This window comes from Aricia agestis, chromosome 9, assembly GCF_905147365.1.
Source record: "Aricia agestis chromosome 9, ilAriAges1.1, whole genome shotgun sequence".
Taxonomy (NCBI): Eukaryota; Metazoa; Arthropoda; class Insecta; order Lepidoptera; family Lycaenidae; genus Aricia; species Aricia agestis.
The window spans coordinates 2,045,427-2,072,521 of record NC_056414.1 but is presented as its reverse complement, the minus strand read 5'-3'; the positions used below and the strand labels follow the sequence as shown (position 1 = coordinate 2,072,521).

The 27,095-nt window shown below is 37.5% G+C and overlaps 1 protein-coding gene and 1 non-coding gene across 3 annotated transcripts in view; both read right to left on the bottom strand.

Annotated features, from left to right (window-relative positions):
* The window catches only part of LOC121730639 (galanin receptor type 2), an 88,845-nt gene that overhangs the window by 15,518 nt on the left and 46,232 nt on the right, over window positions 1-27,095 (bottom strand). The window contains exon 2 of one of the 2 annotated variants that reach the window (XM_042119777.1): window positions 3,130-3,255. In XM_042119777.1, the coding sequence (XP_041975711.1) occupies window positions 3,130-3,232 (103 nt within the window). In that variant the 5' untranslated portion in view covers window positions 3,233-3,255. Of the gene's footprint in view, window positions 1-3,129; window positions 3,256-27,095 lie in introns of those variants that run through there. The other variant, XM_042119778.1, reaches the window with a different exon arrangement.
* Window positions 9,963-10,034, bottom strand: Trnah-gug. Its single transcript has one exon. It is a non-coding gene; the product is annotated as a tRNA-His (tRNA).

The window sequence follows — 27,095 nt, the reverse complement described above, 5'->3', positions numbered from 1 at the left end:
GCGTCCTGGGCCAACGATCCATTTCCTACGTGTAGGGATGGTAGGGTTGGCTTGCAGAAATTTCCTTCAATAGCTTTGGCCAGAGACCAGAATGCACGGGTTCCCGAGGGGAGGCGCTCAAGTCTCTTGCCAATTCTATTGACGTGCTGTTGCTTTGCCCGAGTAATCTCTTTCTTGAGGGACCTAGAGGCAAGGTTGTACTCCTTTTTATATGTGCTGGTATTTAAATCTCGAGCAGACACTGCGTTGGCCCAGGATTGGTAAGCCTCCTGCTTCCGGCGAGAAGCTTTTTTGGGGGATGAACCAAACCAGGGACGAAATCTGCCGCCAGTTGGCACTACAGAGGTCGGAATGAAAAGTTCCATCCCCTGCATCACCACATCGGCAACAGAGTTGGCAGTGTTGTCGAGATCATCCGGCGAGAAGCACACGTGCCCCCAAGGATAGGATGCAAAAAACGACCGCATCCCATCCCAGTCTGCTGACTTGTAGTGCCACACACGACGGTATTTAACAGCGCGCTGTCTTAATACCGTCGTAAGTGGCACAGAACTCCTAACAAGGCAATGATCCGATGAACCAAGTGGTGCGGTTACGGATATTTGGTAGCCGTCAGGATTTGAAGTCAGCAGGAGGTCCAACAAGGAAGGATTCTGACCATCCACATCTGGGATTCGCGTAGGCGTAGTAACCAGTTGTGTCAAGTCGTTCGCAAGGGCAAAGTTGCAGACAGATCTCCCCGCGTGATCAGTTTTACTGGAATTGAGCCAGTCGGCGTGGTGGGCATTAAAGTCGCCAAGTATTATGATCTCTGCGGATGGGATCTGCCGCTGCACAAAATCTGAAGCAGCTTGTAGGTGCTCCAAGAGTCGGTCCGTCTCGGGGTCACCACTATGGGACCTATATAGGCACGCATAGACGCGAGGGTGGTCGTCGCAATCTATGCGGAGCCATAAGTTTGATAGGTCCATGACCTCAAGATTGCTGAGGCGGCGAGAGCTGATATCATCTCTGATATACACACACACTCCAGCTTTGGGTAGAAAGGAGTGCTCGAGGTAATACCCTGGGTGGGAAAGGTATGATGTGTCACTCGGAGATGATATCTGCGTCTCGGTTAAAAAGAGCAAAGCCGGCCTTGCCGTCTCAAGGTGGTAATGGACGGCATTAAGGTTGGAGTGTAATCCCCTGATATTACAAAAGTCCATGTTTAATATCGAGGGGGGTGCCTTTGTGTGTTTGCTCTTGCCCCGAGCAGATTGGAGCGCAGTTTTGCCCTCCCCAGAATACGAGGGGCAGCCTGGACGTCCACGTTCAGTTCCAGGAGTTCCTGAGCATGGACGTCCAGAGAGGGATTCTCCAACGCAGTTGGTACCCTCCTGGGGTAACAAATTGTTTTTCAACTGCGGCATTTCTAGGGGGGGTAGGGGCTTGCGATAATACGCGCCGTGAGAAGGCACCATTAGGTACACATTTCAATACATTTGCAATATTTAGGTGACCTTGAGCGGTACTAGGCTGACGTTACATAACAGATCAAAAGGGACCAAATTTAAAACGGTAATAGTATGGGAGTGACGATTCCTTAGTTTTTATTATTCGTAGCATAAGATATATAATGTTAAGTTCACTTAACATTTCTTTGACGTAGTACATAAAAATAAGTATGAATTTAGTACAAAAAAATACCTACCAACTTAACAAAATTATAATTCTTGAAAGTCCTTGACGTGGGAGAGCCATGCTTCGACACGAAAGGGCCGGCTCGACCGGAGAAATACCACGTCCTCACAGAAAACCGGCGTGAAACAGCGCTTCCGCTGTGTTTCGCCGAGTGAGTGAGTTTACCGGAGGCCCAATCCCCTACCCTTTTCCTTTCCCTACCCTCCCTTATTTCCTTCCGTACCCTCCCCTATTCCCTTCCGTACCCTCCCCTATTACCCCTTAAAAGGCCGGCAACGCACCTGCAGCTCTTCTGATGCTGCGAGTGTCCATGGGCGACGGAAGTTGCTTTCCATCAGGTGACCCGTTTGCTTGTTTGCCCCCTTATTTCATAAAAAAAAAGTCCTAATGGTATCAAATTGAATATTTAATTTTCATCAATTGGGCTTTCGCAAATGATTTAAATCAAATAAGGTTTCGTTTTGTCTTCGCGATTCAACGTAATAGTTTTCTATTAATTTTACTATTAATTTATTAAAAAATTACATATTACTTAACTACTTAAACCCTTAATGATTATAATAATAGATATGAATACAAAAATGTTAAGTTTTCAGACTACACGATTCCCACGTTCATGAAGGTATCAAATTGATATTTTTCTACATAAGTATTTTATTTGCTAAGGAAAATCGTCTAAAGAAATTTCATTTCTAAGTTAGGCAAGACGAGGGCAGAATATAATATTTTGTGGCAATGAACCTTTTGAAATCTTTGTGTGGCTCGTAGAGGTTACATTTTCTCAGATACGTCCTCGCGAGCATAGGATAAGCTTCACAAATAGGAAACCTATTTGCAAGCATTTCAATGTACAATTGGGAATTGGGATCGGACCTTTACATTCTAGTTAGATCGTCTAGGTTCTTATTGAATATTTGTACCCTAGGGCCTTGTCATTACTTCGTATTGCCAATTTTATTGAGTATTTGGTGTCCCCAATAAGTGATAACGTATCCGCGTAGCGCAAATTGAATAAGGGTTTTCGATATTTATTTTGCCACTACGGGGCAGACCTATTACTATAGGTCTACCCATAGTGAGGTCTGCCCTTAGCGCCGCTTAGTCAAATTCAAAATCAAAATATTTATTTCTAAATAGATTAACACAATCACTTTTAAAAAGTCTACATGAGGCCTACCAGTTCTACCACCGCGACCGGTTCGTGCTTATGTTTTCAAAAACTGTCGATTGAAAAAATGTCGCTGCCATATTATTACGTCACGAGCATACTCTCATTGCTATCGATGCTATCCATAATAGTAGGGGAGCCCAAGAGCGGATTTCGCGTCATGCTCGAACGTGTCAGATTAAGCTTGTATAGGCTTCCCACATGTATCCAGTTATCGTGGTAAAGTAAGTATTGAAATTTGGAAAGAGACAGCAACACTCCAGGTCGTATTTCCTTACCAATAATGCCAATAACAGACACAAGCACGTACAGTGCGAGCAGGACAGCGATATCAGCCTGCGCGCGCGCCTCCTCGCCGTCCGCGCTGGCGTTACCGTACATCACGCATCACTCCACCAGGGGAACTGAAACAACAGTACTCTATAAGAAAAGCAATCATTAAACGATTAATAAACTTTAATTTAATAAACAGTTCCAAAATGTATGAAGTTTATGTCAAACGAGCTTTTGCCCGCGGCTTCGCTCGCGTAAAGCAGTATTATTACATACAAACTTTATTTTTATTACTACAACTATATATATATATATATATATATATATATATATATATATATATATATATATATATATATATATATATATATATATATATATATATATATATATATATATATATGATGATATGACGACAACTTTAAAGCAAAATATATGTTGCTTTAAGCTTGTGAAAGAAAAATAGCAAAATAATTTCATCATCCAAGAGAGCTTGAAAAATCTAATTATAATATGTATCATACAAAGAACCATTATAATCTCAAAAAATTCAAAAGATGTCTGGAACTATTAAGCGCGTTTTATCTTCCACAATTCGCGTCTTCTGAAAACGCCCTAATTAAGTAGAGACAGAACATAAGGCAGTTTGTTTTTATTACGCGTTGGGGGTTTAATGGCTGTAGCGACAGCAGCTCAATTAATTGTCAGTTGCCAGTCTTGCCACTCGCAATTTATGACATTTTTATGGCAAGACTTTTGTCGACTTTACTTTCAGAATTTAGAAAGAATTTGAACTAATCAAGCCTAACCAAGCAAATAAATATTTTAATTCTTATCCTATCCATTTGTAACCTTCAACCAATCAAAAAGGCACAGGACAATTTTAGTAGCGGGAAAATGTACGGTTTACGCGCGATAACTAATTTCAGTGCAATGGAGTTGTGGGCACAACGAGAACGCGAGACTCACGGGACGGGAGTAGAGACTACACTACTCACGCTTATCATCTAAGGCAGGGGTTCCCAAAGTGTGTGCCGCGGCGCCCTGTAGGCCTACCTACGAAACAGGGCCTGTACCACGAAATGGTTTTGAGACTCAAACAATCGTACGATAATGTTGCGTCCTACTTTAACAAATGTCAATTGACGTCGTTAGAGCAGGACGCGGCATTCTCGTTCGATTGTTTGAGTCTCAAAACAGTTTCGTAGTAGGCCTACTATTTTGAGACTCAAGCAATCGGATGCGAATGCCGCGTGCTGCTCTAACAACGTAATTTCACGTTTGTTATAGTAGGACTTGGTATTCTCGTACGATTGTTTGAGTCTCAAAACAGTTTCATGGTACAAGCCCTGGTGCGCCGTGGAAAGGCAAGAAGGGCGCCGTGGGTCGATCCTCCATCATCATTTGTATATGTTTACAAGGTTGGTTAAAATAATGGTTGATCGTCTGGCAGTCAGTCTGACAAGTTCTACGCATGGATATTAACGGGCATGTAAAAAGTCGGTACTACAACGAATTTCCCACTGGTTGTGTCGGCATCCGTATTCCGTACCACTGGGTTATGAGAGTAATGAAACAGAGGTCTCTTGACGGTTATCGCAGCCACAGAAAAAAATCGAAAGAGTATAGGTCTACCAGAATCTGATGGCAAAAAATGAGAAAAGAAATTGACTCTAGCAATATTCTAAATAGCGGCTGATTTTGTGTGTGAAACATGCAAACATGCATGCATGCATTTTTTGAAAATCTGCCAACAAAATTTGTCATCAGATCCTAGTAGACCTACAGAAACCCTGGTCCCTGACAGATTTTAGAGACAAACAGATTTCCAGTGGCAAAATGTCACTTTCTATATTCGTATGTAGAAAAAAAAATGTTTTTAACATCATGTCAAGCATGGTGAATTACGATCGGCTTGGTAAAAAGCAACACGTTGTGTTAGCATACAAATGTACAACTGAATATTATGATTTACTGTCTAAGGCTCTAAGCACACTAGGCCGAAAATACGTGGCCGAAGTTCAGCATGATTACATCAGCAATGCGCTACGCACACAATATAACGCGACGTAATTTCGGCATAGTGTGTCATCGGTAATTTAAAATACATTGCAGACGTAATCTTGCCGAACTTCGGCCGCGTATTTTCGGCCTAGTGTGTTTAGACACTTACATATTTTATGTAAATGTTTTGTATTACTGTACAATGAATGTTACTTGAACGAGAGCATTCAATGATCAAAGGAAAAGCTGGAGGCGTCGTAGCAAGTTGTTTGATGTGGCCAACGGTTACCTCTTGTTTGCCACTAGCTTTATTGTATAAATGTTATATTTCGCTTTTGAGGTTTTCCATAATAATTTGCCGTTTATTGTTATTAATAATTTTCAAACAAAATTATCCATGATATATTTTTTGAAAAATTAAAATATAATTTTTAAAATGTATAATGGTTAGATGCGTCAACGTAGGATATATTACTAGAACCTAATATCTTTCGGAAAAAAATTGGACTTGTGTAAGCCGACTAGAAAAATGCCGGATAATAATATAGGTTATTTGCGCAAAACCCGTTTGTCACGTCATGCTGTCACTACGAGTCACGCGCTCTCCCGTAAACGACAGAAATAGGCTGGTTTTATTGTTAAGCGTTTCGGCAGCGCCGTTGGAGCGCGCGCGTTCTAAGATGTAACGAACATACGGGCGAACGGCGCTGCTCAAGCGCGCGACTTAGAAACGCAACTACTACCCCCATACATCTTCGAACGCGCGGCGCTCCAACGGCGCTGCCGAAACGCTTAACAATAAAACCAGCCATACTGTCGTTTACGCGTTTACGGGAGAGCGCGTGACTCGTAGTGAGTGCCTCATTGTGCCTTCTTGAAGAATGCGTCCAGGGAAGACTTGTTTATAAGTACGGTTATTATATTTATTTTATCATGATTATTATCCAAACAATTCTAAAACAAAAAAATAAAGTGTTACTTTTTCTACCTTGCCGACACCTTGTAAGTGGCGTACTATCTCGAGTTAATGACAAGTCGACGTCGAGTTAATTAGTTGACGTCGAGTTAACAAGTCGACTTCGGACTAACAAGTCGGTTTTGAGATGACAAGTTAACGTCGAGCTAACAAGTCAACGTCGAGCTAACAAGTCGACGTCGAGCTTTTACTTTAGCCTTGGGAGGGCGAACATTGTATGCAACGTAGACAAGGTCATGGTACGAAAATATTTCAGCCGAAGACTGCCCATGCTTAGCGACAAGATTAGGAGAGGAGACTATGATAAGGTCAAGCAGGGAGGGGCGGCAATCTGGGGAACAATGAGTCGGATCTAGAGGCAGGACTTTCATGTTGTAAGCATCTAGAAGAGATGTAAGTTTACAGGAGCGACTATCACCTTTAAGTAAACAGGTATTAAAGTCACCCATTAAGATGGAATGACTGTAGTTAGGCGAAAAGACTTCTAAAGTACTTTCAAACGATTGGAAGTAGTCGAGCATATTCGGACTATAATAAACACCTAATAACATTTTACTGTAACGGCTTACCTTAACTTCCAGAAGCAAAAACTCAAGAGCATCCGCAGGAGGAGGCTGCGCTGATGCGCTAATAATAGTATAAGGTAAATCGGATCGCAAGTATATAGCAACACCGCCTCCACTCCTACCAATGCGATCATTACGAATTAGCTTGAATCCAGGTAAACCGTAGCAGGTAGATGGTAAGCAGGGCTTTAGCCATGTCTCTGATACAAAAATGGCATCCACATTAACACGATCAAAGGCAATGAATCTGAGACTAACAGTAGAAGTACCCAAATTCCGAAGCATCAATCTCACTCACGTTAGCTAAAAACTAAATATATTTTTTTAGCCTTTGGGACAAAAACCATGTATTCTATTACCTACACAAACTTTTTTGTTACAATTTACAAAGTAATACATCATTGTGTCACAAACTCACAAGAAAACAGTTTGAATAATAGAGTGGAAACAAAGGGCGGCTATTCCACGGTATAATGTTATTGCTTTATCAAAATACTAGCTGTTGACTTCGTCCACGTGGACTTCAGTTTATAGCGCGCGGTGTCAATAAAATTAGTGTCAAAAGCTTTTTAAAACCCTGGTACCCCTTAAATCAAAATACCCAAAACAGCCGTGTAGTGTGCACATAATATGTTTTTTTTTTAGTTAAACTTTTTTATACCTAAAGCTTATTTAGCGTTACACAACTTAGCTGCATAATGCATTACACAACTTTAGCTTTGCCCAATACCCATGAACTATTTAGTATTTATTATTGGTAGACTGTTGTTTCTGATATCTATATTGGTACGTGAGTTAATTAATAACATGTATAACAATCGAAATATTAACTCAACATGGTACCACCTCTTATAGAAATACATAATACGAGTATGAGCAAGCGATACCGCGATCTAGGCGACTCTTGGCGCCATCTGTTCCAGTTTTTGAAACTAACTTAATTTGAACAAATTTACGCATAAACACCCCCTTACAACCCCTTTTTCCAGTAAGAAGTAGCCTATGTCCTTTCTTAGGCTTTAGACTACCTGTGTACAAAATTTCATTACAATCGGTTCAGTAGTTTTGGCGCTGTTGTTTTTGAATTTGATATCTAAGTTGGTAGGTGAGTTATTAGTTAATAACGTGTATAACAATTGAAAGAATCGTATAACCTACCTTAACATGTTACCACCTCTTATAGAAATACGTATGAGCAAGCAATAGCGCGATCTAGGGGACTCTTGGCGCCATCTGTTTTGAGTTTTTGGAACTTAGTTAATTTAACCAAATTTACGCATTTTCATCCCCTTACAACCCCTTTTTCAGTTAAAAAGTAGCCTATGTCCTTTCTCAGGCTTTAGACTATCTGTGTACAAAATTTCATTACTATTCGGTTCAGTAGTTTTTGCGTGAAAGCGAGACAGACAGACAGACAGTCAGACAGAGATACTTTCGCATTTATAATATTAGTATAGATTAAGTCTTATCTGGAAACAATTTCTATTAGGTTTCCTTTTTTGGTCCTTCGATTTTCTGGAGCTTTCGTTAGTTGTTACTTAAGTCCTAGTTAGTTTAAATATAAGATGACTTACGATACATACTAAAAATTTAGTTTGTCAATAAAATAATCTCCTAATCGGCTTTCATTTGCGTTCCATCGTTTCTTTCCATGACTATTATTAATAAACGACCTTTTGCTTGCGGCTTCGCTCGCGTTAAGAAGTATTATTATATACAAACTTTCATTCCCTATTTTAACCCTTTGGGGTTGAAAATCAAAATCCTTTCTTAGCGGATGCCTACGTTATAACATCTACCTGCATGCCAAATTTCAGCCCGATCCGTCCAGTGGTTTGGGCTGAGCGTTGATAGATCACCATGTCAGTCAGTCACCTTTGAGTTTTATATGAGTATATATATGTCGGACGGAGATTGCCGCGCGAGTTTGCCGAACATGTTAGGACATGCACGAACGCAAGCGAGACGTCATCGAGCTTGGGCTGTGGACATAGCCGTCGAACGTTCGAGGATTTGAATTGGAGAGCCCGAACCGCGCGGATGTGTCTGTTCGTTGGTGCTTCCGAATTAGTTTTCATATCTTTTCTAAACTTAACAATTGTTGTGAATAGTCTATCTATTGTGCATTGTGCAATAAACAAGTTGTTATTCTACATCTGCCTACTTATTGATGCTCGAAGAACCCACGATGTATGAAGAACATTCTAGCCCACAGAGTCCGATATTTTCAAATACCGCCGATATATATATATATATATATATATATATATATATATATATATATATATATATATATATATATATATATATATATATATATATATAGATGTTATGCCATATAAATAATTTCTAGTATTAAAAAGGGTAGATAAAAATTTATTCTCAGGCCTAACGAATGTACATAAGAAATTTCATTAAAATCGGTTGAACCGTTTTGAGGAGTTCGCGCACAAACACTGACACGGGAATTTTATATATTAGAAGAAATACTCTTAAAAACCTACTAATATTGTGCACTCTCAAAATCGATAAGGAAGCCATGTTTTAGAAGACAGATTGCTTTCAGAAGCCTGCTCTGTCTAGACTTAGCTCCGTGGTCTAGACTCTAGGCGAGTCTCGCGGACAGGGTTGTGACGTCATCGCAGCTGGAGCTCATTCATCATCATCACTCATGAGTCATGTTGATAAGCAGAGTAGTTTGTAACCGGTTTCGGCGACGGTGGCCGGCTTCATTGAAACCAGGCCAGCAACGCAGGAGTAATTTTATAGTGCCCAAGTGTGTGTGCGCAGTAGACAAGAGCACTCTCTATTCCTTTTATTCTCATAGCCCAGTGGGACGGACGACCGATAGGAACGGCGAGAGATCAGGCGCAGGACCGACTTTGTACATCCCATCCGACGCATGGATCATCTTACTTGTCAGAAAATCAGGTGATCAGCCTGCATTGTCCTAACCAACATGTTTCCAACGCGGAAATCGAACCCACGACCTTCGAGTCAAGAGCCACGCTCTAAGCCACTGGACCACGGAGGCGTTCCATACTACAACAAAGTCAAAGGGAAGAGATTTGCGCAGCCTAGTATTTATGTATTTTTTTTTTGTCGTAGCGTTATTTATTATTCTGACTTCATGAGGTAAAAGTAGGTATTGTATTCAGAAAAAATATATACGAGTATGTATATATTTCGAGCAATATTTAGGAGACATCATTTTTCACTACTAGGTCAGTTTAGGTATATGAGGCAATTAATAAAGTATAAAAATTTTGCTCCTCCGTGACAGCTTTGCGGCTGCCGTGACCAGGATTCGAACCTGGGTTACTACGGCCACAACGTAGGGTCCTAACCACTAGACGATCACGGCTGTCGGAGCGGGTGCTGGTCATACTCAATATCTGCATCTCATTCCAAGTAAAGTATACACTTGCTAAATGAAATAGGCATTAGATTGTATGCAGGTTGCAGGTGTGAAGGCGTTTGTGTATTCTGTCGGGCTACAACTGGATCACTTTCACCGCAATTATTCGCACGAGTGCGTCGGAGGCTGATATTGCAACCTCATACAGCTGGTACACTCGACAGCAACCGTATTATAATAATAATTATTTGTTACTATTATGAATTATCATGTTAAGCTGTTAACCTGTGATCTGTACTATTTAGGGTTGTCACAAAATCTACAGGGTGTAACAAACCTAAGTGATAATACTTTAGGGTGTGTAATGTGTATTCCCCTTAGATATAGAGTTCACTGTGAAACTAGCAGCTCTGAAAGAGCAACTTTTTTAACTTTTGTATGGGCAAATTCATGACGTTGGGGCGCTTGCACAAACAAATCGTTGAGATAACAACACAAATATTTCTTTATAGTCTGTAGATCAACTTGTTTTATTATCTGTGGTTTCTGCAATACCACTTCCTTCCTGAAAAAATGGGTAGCGGTGCATAATGTGTAAAGTTTTGTAAAATTATAAAATATAATAAAAGTGAGTTAATTGAAGAAATACTGCAGTTTAATTATAAAGAAATCTCTCTTATAACATATATGGCAATAAAATGTTGCTCTTTCAGCGCTGCTACTTTGACAGTGAACTAATTTATGGGACACACGCAGTACACACCCTTAAGTATATTACTTAGTCTTGTTACACTCTTACATTTGACTTCCTGGGAGCACGTTCATCCTATGTTTTTTGTATGTCTATAGCAGGGGCTCCCAAAGTGTGTGCCGCGGCGCCCTGGTGCGCCGTGGAAAGGCAAGAGGGGCGCCGTGAGTCGATCCTGCATCGTTATCCATAACCACAAATATTATAAAATAAAATTAAAATATGAATTATTATGCATTAACCGATTCAGTGCGGATGACACGGGAGCCGTGTCATACGCGTTTTTAACGTGTGGCGTATGACACGGGAGCCGTGTCATTTGAAAAACGATTGTATCTCCCTCAAATTACACTTTAGAAGGTTCTACTCCGAACAAAACCGTCTAAATTTTCTACGTAAAACAAGCTTATAGGCTTCCTCTCTGAATATTCTGTGAATTGAAAAAAGTAGGCGCTGTCTCCTTTTTTAGCCCCACTGTACATTATTCGAAATTTCTGATCACAAAAATTCGGACGCCCGCCGGCTAACTAGCCGCCAGCTAACCTAATCGCCAGGTCTATGACAGAATAATGTAACTGCAACTTATAGGACTGGTACTGACTTCAAAATTATGAAGATTTAGAACAGAAATACTGAGTACAGAATGAGAATTATTATTTAATACTTTTTAGTTGAGTTTAGAAAATTACTATTGTTTTTACCTTGGAAGTCAGTTTTAATTTTTTTGTTTAAAAATAATAATTTTACTCTTTTTAGTTATTCTTAAGGTTTTCTACACAGTTTTGGCGTTTTTTATTAACATAATAGGCTACTTGACCTATATTCAATTTCATTGAACAAATGCATATTTCTAGTAGAACTTGGCCTAGGAAACCGCATTTCACCCTTATCATCAAATAAAAGCTTATGATTGATAAATAAAGTCGATTTGAAAATTTGATTTTATGAAAATATGATTTGTACTGACGAAAACGCTTTTGCGGTACTTCCGATTTGGATGTGAAGTCATCAGACTCGTAATTTAATATCTTTTGTTTATCACGCTCATTATAAGCAAGTTTATTTGTACATAAATAATAAGAATAAGCCTAGAAAGATTTGTAAAATATATTTTCTTGAATAACTCAAATAAAACATCAGTTTTATATATTATCTCCGTTTATTGTAGACGGGAAATGAAATGGCCAAAACTTTTCTCCAAAAGTTTTCAACATTACCAATGATTTCTAATTTCTTATTTAATTATTTTATAATTTTTGGGCACTTTTAGACTCGTACATTTAGCACATTAAAAAAATTTCAATAAAAAAAGTATAAAATACAAAAAATATGACGTCACACTATGGCGGACAGTGTTGTGGACAATGTTTTCGGCACCATTTAAAAGGCATATTTTTCAATCAAGATTTTTATGGGTTTCTACTGTTTAAAATTTTAAGATATTAGTTTTTTTTTTAATGAAAATGGATGATTAAGAAGCGATTAGCATGAAGAAAAAAATAGGTCAAGTAGCCTATTGTCACCAACAGAGCTTGGTAGCCATAACATCAAATTCGAATAATAGTATAATGCTTTAAAATAACAAAATAATATTAAAATCATTAGACAAACTACAGAATAATGATCAAAAACATCAGTCTCGATCTATAAGACTATGAAAAGTACTAATAACAGGGTCATAATTTTATGATGCATGGTGTAGTGTTGATGATGATGATTAATGTAATCAGCATATTAGCTTATGATTTTTGTATTTTAAACAACAGCGAAACTCCCAAACACGTATCTACAAGGAATCAGGAGTTCTGTTCAGCACCTTCGGGACCGTGGTATACCTTGGTGCAAATTTTACTTTTTGGTAGCATAATATGATCAAAACACATCCCATAAAACCAAAATAACCATATGTACCCATTTGATTTTCAAGAAGTCCCCTGGATTCCTCATGGTTCCCATCATCAGATCACCACTTTTGTGAACATGGTACCAACTCGAAACCGGATCGATCGGAACAAATACCCCATACAACAAAAGAAAAATTTTGAAAATCGGTTCACAACGGCGGAGTAATCGTTGAACACACCTCCTCTTTTTTGAAAGTCGGTTAAAAAAACTTAACAACGAACTTCTTTAAATTTATCTACGAACGTATTTTTTACTTTGGAAACCCAGATCTATTTAATATAGGTAGGTACTCATTTTTCTAACTTTGAAACCTACAAAAGGTTTGCAACATCTGAATAAAAAAATCGCTTACCTGCCATTTTCAGGTTTACACTTAGTAAAACTACTCGAAATCAACTCAAAACAATGTAGCCTTCCGTCAACAACAATGGTTTGGGCTCAACTAAATAAATAAAGTTAATACAAGCAAAAAAAAACCATAAAGCTTTTTAAACGTGGCGGATGACACGGTAGCCGTGTCATCTACTTCTATGGCGTATGACACGGCTCACGTGTCACGGGAAAATTGTATGCCGCCACGACTGAAAGTCTTCAAAAAGGTGCGCCGCAGTGAATCGGTTAAGCAGGTAGATGATAAAATATTTGTTTATTTACTTGCTCAACGTAACTATTATTATTAAAGGTGTTTATTTATGTATATTTTTGTAATAGCTATAGGTAGAGTAGGGCGCCGTGACAAAATATTGACTTGTAAGTGCGCCACAGGCTGAAAAAGATTGGGAACTCCTGCTCCCAATGCTGCTGTCTATACCAATATTTAAAATATTAATTAGTAAGTGGAACTAGTTCAGGAATATTGTGTTTTATAAGTGTTAGGCAGGAGTTCAAACCAAGAACCTACAGAAGAGTGAAGACGAAATAACAGAGATGTTCTTTTACTTTACTTCGTACATCCTCATTCCTCCCGTTGTTCTCTACGTTTACACGACTTAATAAAATTCCTCTCATATCATACTGTACATTATACAACGTTAGTCTGAGAACAAATTTTAATAAACCCATGTTATGAGCAGTTGCTTTTATTAGAAGAACATACTTCCTATGGCAACACGGCCCTAAATCGTAATAACTTAAAGATTATTACGATTTAGGGCCAACCCACATGTACCTACCACAACCACACGACAACCACAACCACAGCACGTGGTCGGGCGTATATTTCGTTTTGTAAATTAACTGGACCGTTCACACGTCGTACCACATTTTGCAGTCGTTTTCGACCACTTGTGTGATACCGACCACATCGCAACCACAAGCGAACTAGTTGCCGACCACATCGCAACCACAACGTCGCGTCGATGCAACGACAGTGCGCGCACACTGCCCGCGCTCATCCCCTCCGTTTCATTGACATTTGTACGTAACCACATCGCAACTACTGGCGACAACGCCACGTCAACATTTTGTCGGTACCACAACGCAACTACAAAAAGCTGCAGCAACGCCATTCACACGTAACCACTGCTTGACGGCATTTTGTCGTTGCGACGTGGTGTGGTTGTGGTACGTGTGGGTTGGCCATTAAACTTTACGTGCTTATTAATTTATAAAGGTTTTTACCAGAAATCATTTGAAGTACAATTATTATTGTGACAAAAAAAAAAATTTAGGTTCTTTATGCTCGAGTCTTTGGTGAAGCGAAAAGTCTCAAGTAAGAGTAGGTCTCTACAAAAGAAGTGAATTTCCAGAAAGTTTCTAATTGCTTTAGTATACCTGATTAAAAATATCTACTTTTAGCGACGGCTTACTCTTCATGAGAGCAAGGTATACCTGTAAAGGTCGGTGACTATCTTCAAAATGTAAGAGATAATGCAAATCGGGGATCTAATAATAAGAACCATTGTCACGCCATTCAAATTAAAATTACGCCATTATTTTATTTAAAAATTTTCTGAATAACTTTAATGAGATTTCAATTAAATTATCTCTCGTTACGAATGCTGTTCAAAACCACTAGAAATTTCAATCAAACTCGACCGTTTGACATTTGTTTTATATTTGCGGTGGCAATCGGCTTCAATGACCTGTTAATTATAATTTCATTTAATTTAATTATGAATATACATCAACATACAACGAACGCTTGGCCTGTGGTTGCGAGAGTCTGCTCTTTTGTTTCGTAGACCCCTTTCAAAATTTTACGGATCCAGTGGACCAAGCCTAAGAGCAATTCTACCATGGGTACTCTTATCACGTAATTAATTTCTATAATATACTAGCTGACCCGGCAAACGTTGTTTAGCCATATAAATTATTCTAGTATCAATATAAAAAGTAGTAAAAACCTATCCCCAGGCCTAACAAATGTACTATCAGCGAGGTTGATTCTTAGGCAGATAGCGGACCTGTGTAATTTGGTCGCGTTAACTCAAACCCATCCGACCGATCACAGCTAACATTGAATTGACATAAGCCGATCACATGATGCAGGTCCGTCAACTTAATTTCCTCGATGGTACATAGAACATATAAAAATCGGTCGAGCTGTTTTGGAGGAGTTCGCGCAGAAACACTGTAACATGACATTTTATATATTAGATAGATGTACTGTCATTACCTTGAATTTTCAGCTAGTCGGTGACTAGCTGAAAATTCAAGGTCCCTTATACTACGAGAATTTTCTTGAATCTAGCGAGTATTTTATGTAAGCATCCGATACGAAAGAGATTTTCCGCAGCTACGTACCGCGGACATCCACACCGCACCGTGTAGCGACACTATGATACAGGATAAGCTAGGATATTATTATGAAAAAAAAATTTGAGTGATATAATGCAGTATGATTTTGAATGTACTGCAACTTCTTGGTGGAAATTCATGTTTAATTAAATAATTATACACTTTTCTCGCATTTATTCCACTTTATTCTAAATAAAGTGGAATAAGTGCAAGAATAGTGTATAACCTATCCATACTAATATTATAAATGCGAAAGTGTGTCTGTCTGTCTGTCTGTTACCTCTTCACGCCCAAACCGCTGAACCGATTTGGCTGAAATTTGGCATGGAGGTACTTTGAGTCCCGGGAAAGGACATAGGATACTTTTAGTCCCAGAAAAATGCACGGTTCCCGCGCGATAAACGAGTTTTGGCGCAACGGAGTCGCGGGCGTCATCTAGTGATATTATAAAGCGGAAGAGTTCGTTTGTTTGGACGCGCAAATCTCAGGAAGTACTGGTCCGATTAAAAAAATTCTTTCAGTTTTAGATTTTTTTAGCCCATTTATCGAGGAATGCTATAGGATATATTTTATCCCGCTAAAACTAACAGGAGCGAAGAATTTGAGGAATATGTGGAAAAAACGGGGGAAATTATTTGAAAGGGTTAATGTTCTCACGAACTACTGGAGCAATTTTCTGTTATTTGGCACATATAAGAAGTACATAATTTCAGTTCCTTATATTTAAGACCTTCTATGTTGGTCTTTGATGGATATAAACATGATTATCAATAGAGATTGTTACTATTGTAAATCTGTCTACAGCATGAAACATCGATGAGAATCATGGGCAATAGTAGGCCTAGGCGAATAATGTCAGTTTGTAATCACTTGCATTGATTGATCATGCCGACGAGGGAACAAAAAGTATTCAAAGTTCTTGGGTCATGGGCGTGTATTAAATATATTAATATCATAAAATATTAAAAATGTTAAATATATGTAAAGTATAAAATTAGTATTAAATACCTATATATTTCGGTTGTCTGGTCCTCGTCCATAGATATTATTATTATTATTATCATGGGCGAAAGTGGCCACATTATAGTAAAAAGTTTCATATAGAGGTAATGGAAAATGCTACGTAGTTTAAAATTGTTTGTGCGCTTATTTCAAAGCTAAGTTCTCAACAAAGTAGGAATAAATATTACATTCATTGTTGCCGCGGTGGAAAATACTCACAACTGTTTCTAAAGCTGAAAAAAATATGAGAGGAGTTTGCGTCAGACCGTGAGATGCTTTAACAAAAGTGATATTTCAACAACTTGAATTTTTTATATAATTTTTGTGGAAGGTTTTGTTTCCACCAAAATGAGAGATTAGGTGTTTACGGGAAACTGGTACGACAACCACTACTTAGACGTTAGCTTGTGACAGAATGAAGTGAATGGCGTATTTCTTATGCATTGAGAATCAATTGTATTTTGTAAAAATAATGTTTTACACACCCTCTTACTCACCAAAATTTGCCCACCAAAATTGGAATTTGCGAGAAAAATAATCTTTAAAGAAAAACTACGTGAACTAAAGTTATAAGTTATAACACATTAACTTAATTATAAACAAACCAAAAGTTTAATAACATGTCCTTAAATATGAATATATTTAAGGACATGTTATTAAACAACAAAAACTCTTAAGCAGCGACAGATATAATTAAAATAATTTAATTAAAGTTAACATTGAAACTTGTTACATCGTAGAAATTTCACACTCAAATTTAATATCCAATAGTATTTTCATTTAGTTCTTGTTAGCTTATAATAAAGGATTAATCTTATATCTTTAAACGAGCAATTCTTGTATTAAATATACTTACAATTGGAATCTCGGAATCAGCTCCAACGATTTTCATGAAATTTAATATAAGTATAGGGGGTTTCGGGGGCGATAAATCGATCTAGCTAGGAATCATTTTTAGAAAATGTCATTTTATTTGTGTTTTATCGAATACCGAGCAAAGCTCGGTCAAATAGCTAGTTATTATCTAAACGTGCAAAATTGAAATAAAATTTTGTACTTTTTACATCTAAAGATAAAATATTTAATCGTCTTCATCAAATCAATAATTTTGATTCGAAATAGGTTATTAAACATACTCGTTTTGAACTTCGAATCTATGGTGCCTACTACCGGTAGGGGAACTAAAGTTTTCTTTTTGTAAAAAATATCCGAAGTTTGTACTTATTTTTATGTCTAACTATTTAGACATATTAGCATTATTATTTATTATTATAACACAGACATCTTTAAGACGTATAGAAATAAATTCAAAACCCTGTTTTTGGACATCAGTTAAAAATAATATTTCCTGTAATTTGTTTTGGAGTTTTCGAATAATTTCGCTTCGCCAGATGTTCGTTGTCCGTGTGTATTATAATAGCTCGGATGATAAACCTCTTTGGTCCTTCCAAATTATTAAGTGCGATAAAAATATAAGAAGCACTTTCCACAAATTTTCTCCCTCGTTCAAAGGATTATTTTCTTTCGTTTTCCTATTTAGGTCGCTTCAAGGCTGAGAGAAGTTGCTTAAACTAGCTTTTGCCTCGTCTGAAAGTTCTTAGTTTTAACTGCCTCAAAATCTATTACAATATCTTATACTCGTAATTTATTGAAATAAAATAACATCTTACAGTTCGACAAGGCTTTATATGAACGTGGCGAGAAAAGGAACTAAACGCTTCTATCATACAAAAACGTCATTAGGGTTCCGTAGCCAAATGGCAAAAAACGGAACCCTTATAGATTCGTCATGTCTGTCTGTCTGTCTGTATGTCCGTCCGTCCGTATGTCACAGCCACTTTTCTCCGAAACTATAAGAGCTATACTTTTGAAAATCGGTAAGTAGATGTTGTCTGTAAACCGCATTAAGATTTTGATACAAAAATGGAAAAATTATTAAAAATTTTAGGGGTACAACTTAAACAAAAATTTTTTTTTTCATCTAACCTATACGTGTGAGGTATTTATGGATAGGTATTTAAACATTATATTGAGGTTTCTAAGATCATTTTTTTTAACCCGAATAATTTGCGAGAGAGACTCTTCCAAAGTGGTAAACCCCCCCCCCCCCTTTAACTTCTAAAGTAGGGGCATGATAATTCTAAAAAAAATATATGATATACATTACTATAAAAACTACCAACGAAAATTGGTTTGAACAAGATCTAGCAAGTAGTTTTTTTATACGTCATAAATGGTAAACCTTAAATAAACTTTTATTAAATCAGCTGAAACATAAAAATAAATCAAAACCCTTTTAATTTCATAAAAATAAACCTTATTGCTGCTGCGGAACCCTTCATGGGCGAGTCCAACTCGCACTTGGCCGGTTTTTTTTTTACATGTGTTTGACAGTTTTCCTTTACCAGCAGCGCTCCCATCAATGTCATCCACGTTCATTTAAAGCCTTGTCGAGCTGTAGGTATTATCCTCAACATCCTCAAGAACTGTCATATTAAAAATTAATAAATGCGAAATTGTGTGTTATATCTTCATGGTTCCTATAGAAATACTTTGATACAATAGAAAAAAAATTCGGAAAGTTTAAACGCCGGAAGATTGTTAGTTACCTGTAACATCTGAAATATAACAAAACATATTATAAACAAAGAGGCAGGCAAAGAGGGAACATATAAATACAAATGTCAACTACTATCTTATAAAACTCAAACTGACTGACATGGTGATCTATCAACGCACAGCCCAAACCACTGGACGGATCGGGCTGAAATTTGGCATGCAGGTAGATGTTATGACGCAGGCATCCGCTAAAAAAGGATTTTGATAAATTCCAACCCCAAGGGGTTAAAATATATATCCGCTCGCGTTAAGAAGTTTGTATATAATAATACTTCTTAACGCGAGCGGAGCCGCGGGCAAAAGCTCCTTATATATTGTGTTTGTGATAAAAAGTAACTAAGATTACTGAAGTATTATAACATAAAAAAGTACCATTCATTCAGAACATAATATAAGTATTTCAATTCATAAGCCCCTAGTAAAAGCTTCTCAAAAGCTTATAAAAATTGAAGACTTTCGAATAATCCTATTGGGAATCGGGAGCTTTAGGAATTTGTCAGATCAATCCGAAGGTATGTAAATTGTATTTACTTTTTAATGAAATTCGTTCGAGACTAGACTTTAGTTATTTTTGTAAAAGCTCAATAGCAAATCCTCAAACCCTCCTTACGCCTAAGCTTTGGCCTGTAACGAGTATTTGTGTAACTTACCCTTATCGTAAAATGTTTTCATAAAAATATGTTCGTGAAAAAATATTGTGTTTTCTTTGGGTTCTTCTCATCCGACTGGAGACACTGATAATAATAATAGTCCATATTCAAATAATTATAAATGCTAGATTTAAACGGTTGAATCGATTTAGATGCCATTTGATTAAATAACTTGAGTCCCGAAAACGGATTAGTATAGTACCCGTTATTAATTTCAGCATGACAAAATTGTCATGATTAACATCTTTTCTAGTAAGAGCCTCCTCGTTGTTGGGATTTTACAGAAATTTTCTAGAAATGCGCCTCTATTAATGCGCCGTGAAAAATAGATATATTAAAAATAGAGGCGTATTCCTGGAAAATTTGATGCGTAAGTGCTCGTGGTAGAAAAATGCTTTTCAATTTTGTTATGGACACCAAAATGCACTTGAAACTGGAACTATAATTGAAATATTCAATCAATCCCGTGTTCTAGTGGACTGTTACAGTTTTCACGTAGGTAACATGAATCTGTGAGCTTGCTCTAGAATCTAGAATAAAAAAACGAGTTGCATCCCGGGTGTGGTGGCAGAAAAAAACTCTGCGGTAGGAAGAGAAAGGATATTTATTCCCCATACTAATTCCTTTCCTACTCCGCCGTTCGGTCTAGTCTCCTTCCGCCTTACGAGCTTTCGATCAGGTCACGTGTTCTATTGTCGTTCACCCACTCAAAGTAGTGTACAACGTAGCTAACGAAGTCTTCATATTTTCATACCTACGTCACTTTCGCAACTCATAGGTAAATTATATGATAACTTTCAATACCAAAAATAATTATCAAAAACATTACTATCCTTCGGGCACACTCGGTTAAAATGAACTTGTCAATCAATATAACGTTGATGATGATAATTATATCAGAACGTAGGGTCAATTCAATTAGACCCAAGAGCCCCAGTGTCCCCAAACATTTGCCCTCAAATATTTACTTAGGACGCTATCAGCCACAAACGTAATAATTTATTTTTCAATTAATCTGACCGTTAATTTTCACTTGATGTTTGAATTAACTTGGCAAAAGTTGACAATTAATGATGATTTGTAACTTTAGAAGAGCTTCCATCCTGCACCTTGTATTGGCATTCAGGTTCAATACTAATTCCCAGCGACCAAGCGACACCAAACCCAGTGACCTAGGTTTGAATTTGAATTGGCACGAGATCTAAGATTTTATGACCAATGAGTCATTGCTCAACAACAGTTACATATACGTGGGAGAGCCATGCTTCGGCACGAATGGGCCGGCTCGACCGGAGAAATACCACGTTCTCACAGAAAACCGGCGTGAAACGGCACTTGCGCTGTGTTTCGCCGAGTGAGTGAGTTTACCGGATCCCCTACCCTACCCCCCTCTAGTCCCTTCCCTACCCTCCCCTATTACCCTATTCCCTCTTACAAGGCCGGCAACGCACCTGCAGCTCTTCTGATGCTGCGAGTGTCCATGGGCGACGGAAGTTGCTTTCCATCAAGTGACCCGTTTGCTCGTTTATTACATAAAAAAAACAGTACAATCATTATTATTGGGCATAGAGGACTAAGTTATTTGGTCGGGTTATGTTAAGACCAGTCGTCAGCTCACAACTGACCCGGCCTTTGAATCAATTTCTCTGACGGCAGGCTCTTACGGCCTCTTAAGGAAGGCATTTCACGGGGTAAATGCAATTTTAATTTAAAAAAGTTTGACTGTCCTTCAGGCCTACCTTACGTAGGTAGGCCTGAAGGACAGTCAAACATACAACTAAACTTATGAGTGAAAAGTAAAATATAACCGGAACCGTATATTTTTAGAGATGAAAAGTATCCTATGTTCATTCCAAGGACTCAATGTATCTCCGTACCAAATTTCAGCAAAATGATTTCAGCGGTTTGACCATGAAGAGGTGATAGACAGACACACTTTCGCATTTACAATAGTACTAACCCGCAACTCCGTATTAGTACGGAAGTATATCTCACCAAATAACTCACATCTGCACGTTTGCTTTACATGTCGATATTATTTCATCAAAACACAGGTTCGTTTTAAAAGCAATTTTCAGTCCAATACTATTCCCGCTCATGTGGAAAAATTCGATACATTTTCATACGAATAGTTTTTCCCGCATGTGGAAATATGGCGCCTCTTGATTTGAGGACTAGCCAATGTACCGCGGTCTCGTATAAAACCGACATAAGATTATGGTCAATGTACCACGGTCTGAAAGAAAGCCGGCATAAATTTGTGTGCATAAAACGTGTTTCGCTATGTGAGTGATGGTAGCTAATGAGTACAATGTGAGTCTGTGACTCTTCTCGTGTTGCAGTTGTCACCAGCAGGACCTCGATTCTTGTTCCTTGAATCTCAGTTCTGTAAACGCCCTGAGATTACCCTGTCGACTTGCAATCTGTGCGATTGTAGTAGTGGAATCAAGCTGAAATCCTAGTGTATAACTGTTCAATGTGTATCTGTGCTTTTCGTGACTGTTAACCACTACACCGCGAGATCACAGGAAATAATATGTAACCATTTATTGAAATAACAACGAGGTCGTGCTGTCATTCACATACATTTGCTTGTAATCTCGCGGTGCAGTCACTAAAACGCGCGTTCGGGCGGACGCATATAATATAATATCCAAGCTTAGATGATTTCAAACACATTTCGTAACAGACTTCGTAATCAGCTATACATTATTCTATTGTCGCAAACCCAAGACGAGATCTTTAAAATTGAAATCGACGATCAATCTTAACTCATAAGTAATTTCGGAGCGGCTGAGCTTGATAAATGGACCTTGAGTCGAGAGCTTGGGGTTCAAAATGAAACGTCAGGGATTGCGGTTAATACAATTTGGCGGTTCATTTCTTCTGCGGATCCCTCGAGATCCGTTTATGTCCCTTGCCCTAAGCAGCGCCCTTCATACGGACCTCGGCCCTTCGCCATTTGCATAATGTACACTTAGTGGAAACTGCGGTGATTCCGGTGTAATTACACTATCAACAGAGTTTACCCCATTAGCTAACTCCTCAAATTAACTCTATGTCTTCATCTAGTATAGGTCGTGAAGGAAGGGTCACAAGGAGGAGGCCAATAAGCCGCTCTCATTCTCCTATACTCTCCTACCCAATACTAATATTAGTATTGAGTAGGAGAGCGTACGTTCTCTTAAAGGTAGCCTTTCGAAGCAAGCGTCTATATAGCGTCAGTGACGCCGCGACTGTGAAAAATTTTTGGTTTGAGCCTTGAGGTCGAGCGCAGTGATGTCACGCGGCAACTGTGACGTCACTTACATACATTTTTACAGTAGCGGCTTCACTGACGCTCGCTTCGAAAGGCTACCTTAAGATGGTATTTCTATCGCACACAGAGATATTAAAATATAATGATTATTAAACTTTAATTTATTAAATAGTATGACAGATATGGGGCTTATGTCAAAATCTTAATTTTTTAATTAATACTAGCTATTTGACCGAGCTTTGCTCGGTATTCGATGACAATGACATTTTCTAAAAATGATTCCTATCTAGATCGATTTATCGCCCCCGAAACCCTCTGTATACTAAATTTCATGAAAATCGTTGGAGCCGATTCCGAGATTCCAATTATATCTTTAAACGAGCAATTCTTGCATATATATATATATATCTTAATATATATATTTCTTGTGTGCGTGTGTATGTGACTGAACTCCTCCTAAACGACTGGACCAATTTTGATGAAATTTTTTGTGTGTGTTCGTGGAGATTCGAGAATGGTTTAGATTTACAGTTTGGTCTACTGGAAAATGTTTTTTCAATTAATTTCTTATTTATAAGGAGTTGTTGATTTTGGAATGTTTTACATTAGATCCGGCGGACGGCGCTATCATCGCATTCAATATTATTCTATTTCAATTTTAGTTTGTCCTGACAGATGGTGCTACGATTAATTTGAAAAAATTTTTGTTATTCAATTCATGTGCTGATTAAAATATTAAATAAATAACACATAGGCTACAATTTTAACCGACTTTCAAAATGGGGGAGGTGTTATGTTCGTTTTCTTATATTCAACGATTACTCCGCCGTTTGTTAACCGATTTTCAAAATTTTTCTTTTGGTATATAGGGTATCATCCCAATTTGGTATTATATTCAGAAAAGTGGTGATCTGATGAAGGATCCATAAGTAATCGAGGGAACTCCTCAAAACTTATAGGGAAACATATGGTGACTTCGGTTTCGTGAGAAGTATTCTAAGCATATGCTACCAACAAGTAAGATTTTGCACCGAGATATACCTGGTATACCGTGGTTCGGAAGGTGCTGAGAGAATTCCTGATTCTTTATAGATACAAGTTTGGGAGTTTCGGCGTTGTTTTAAGAACAGAAAGCATATGCTACTATGCAAATTACATTCTTCATCATCATCATCATCACTACCATATTATACCATTTCATAGTCTTTTAGATCGAGACTCGAGTTTGTCAAGCGATAATTAAAAAAAATCTATATCTACCTAATATTATAAACCTGAAGAGTATGTTTGCTTGAACGCGTCAATCACAGAAACTACAGGTCCGATTTAAAAACTTATCTCAGTGTTAGATAGATCATTTATCGAGTAAGACTCATCATTTATCGAGAAGGTTATATTATATTATTACTCTAAGACTAATACGACAGAAGAAACTCAGGAAAATGTGGGAAAAACGGGGGAAATATTTTTTATGGGAAAATGTACCTACGGATTCTGTAAAATTTCTAATTTACGCGGGCGAAGCCGCGCGGGACATCTAGTATATATATATATATATATATATATATATATATATATATATATATATACAATAATTTAAAGATATAAGATTCGCCTGTGACTTCAAGTGCGGCTGTTTATATCAGTGTGATATGTATAAGCATACAACTTCCATTTGCAACAACTTTCGCTATATACGGAACCCTTCGTGGGCGAGTTCGACTCGCACTTGGCCGATTTTATTTATTAACATTGCCACAACAATCGAAGAGGTAATAGCCTAAATATTCAATAGGCCCGTTAGTATGAAATTCAAATGTGCGATTAGAATACCTAATTCCGTTAAAACTTTTGTATCGTCAATGAGCTACCAAATTATATGTTGCGTTGCGCAGATAACATTTTTGACGAGCATTAAAATGCAAATTGTCATTTTTTTTCATTCTTATTTTATTTAATTTTTTGCAAGCAAAATTTTGGCTGTAAGCTGTGGTCAGTTAATTTGATAAGATCTGGGTTAGACCAGCACATCATTTTGATGTAAATCTTACGGCCGCCGAAACGTTAAATTATTGTTATTTAACTAAATTTTAACTAAAAATTTATATAGTTTAATATATTATAAATCTTTATTATATTAAAGCTGTGTGATTATTGTGTCTCTGATCGCGGCGTTACAAAAGTATACAGCTAAAAATACATTTTGGTAATTCAATAGTACCATGTGAACTGTACACGTTTCATTATTAGGGGACCGTCGGCCCGTCGCCATCATCACGATGGTCGATGGAACCCCAATTCTATTACGTTCTGAAAGAAAATGGCGAAATTGCCTATCGAAAATCCCATCGTACATAATATTTGATGAAATAACCTGTCTAGGAGCTTTTCTTTGTGACTACGTCAAATATTTTTTTGTTGAGTTCGAGCGACAATGGAGTGCGGTTTATTCGGTGAAACGTAAAAAATATAAATACACTGAAAAAATATTTTTTTTATTTATTAAATAAGGGCAAACGTGCAAACGGTTCACCTGATGGAAAGCAACTACCGTCGGCCTCGGTCACTCGCAACATTAGAAAAGTTGCAGGTGCTTTGCCGGCCTATTAAGAGGGAATGTGCTCTCTTCTTGAAGGTTTGCAGGTCGATATTCGATAATATAGAGTCCGTAATATAGAGTCGTATAATATAGAGTCCGTTATAACTTAAAACCAAATAGTTTATGAAGTAGAAAAATGCCCAGTTTATAAAGTTTTTTTAAAGATTTTTTAAGTTCTATTCGCTAGTAATATTAGCTAACGTCTAAACATTAAACACAAAACAAAAAATTGAAATGTCTTTCTTAAATTTTTTGTTATTATCACTCAAAAGGTCAATTTTACTTGGTAGCATTATAGACCCGTACTTAAATTTACATCATAACTAGCTGACCCGGCAAACGTTGTTTTGCCATATAAATAATTTTTAATAATGTGAACAACCCTTATTACTTAGGGGTATGAAAAATAGATGTTGGCCGATTCTCAGACCTACTAAATATGCTCACAAAATTTCATGAGAATAGGTCAAGCCGTTTCGGAGGAGTACGGGAACGAACATTGTGACACGAGAATTTTATTTATAAGACTAGCTGTCCCGGCAAACGTTGTTTTGCCATATAAATAATTTTTGGTATGAAAAATAGATGTTGGCCGATTCTCCGACCTACTCAATATGCTCACAAAATTTCATGAGAATCGGTCAAGCCGTTTCGGAGGAGTATGGGAACGAACATTGTGACATGAGAATTTTATATATAAGATAATGGAGTAAACAAAATACATTAAGGCACACCTTTACTCAAAGCAACGTTTTACACACGAAAATTATTGATGCCCCGAAATCCTCGATTGAACGTGGCTCGCGCAAAGGTGCTCACAATATTCCCCTCACATCATACAAAAAGATTCATACAAAGTTTAATCCGTTCTGCAATCGGAATACAAATCGCTAAAAAACCTTTCGACGTAAAAACACGCACCTCAACAGAATTGAAAATGGAAAACAAACCTTTTTCTGATAACCGAAGAAGAGTTTTCCGGTCTTGATATGCACAGAATATATAACCTATAGCAATTATTTAAAATATTTTAGGCCTTTAATAAAATGGAGTTTTGAGTACACGAAAATAATGTTTTGTTGTTGTTTTATCTTTCTGTTAAGAAACAATATAATATCATGTAATAAATAATAATTAAAAAATATTTGATATACTTTATTTATATAGAGAGTATCAAAATATTGAACTTTGTCGCGTGAAAAGTTTGTTTTTATCTCAATTCTCACCTAAAGACTGTACTTATAGTACTTTCAACGTTAAGATAAAGAAACAATAGACTGACATTACCCACTTAACTTTAAGTGCGGTCTAAATGTTCCCGATATCGGCTCGGATAGTGCGGTAACTCGATTTACGCCTGATACAGAGGTCTAGATAGATCTAGAATCGATCTAAATTGTAATCGCCAAACCGGCAGATATAATCTGAGGTTCACTCATAACCAATCTAAAACTAATGGTCTACCAATATGATCAATTTTTTTTTAAGTTTTTGCGTTTTTTATGGTTAGCGAATTTGTAATTTGTCGCCAACAAACTGCTGCGCA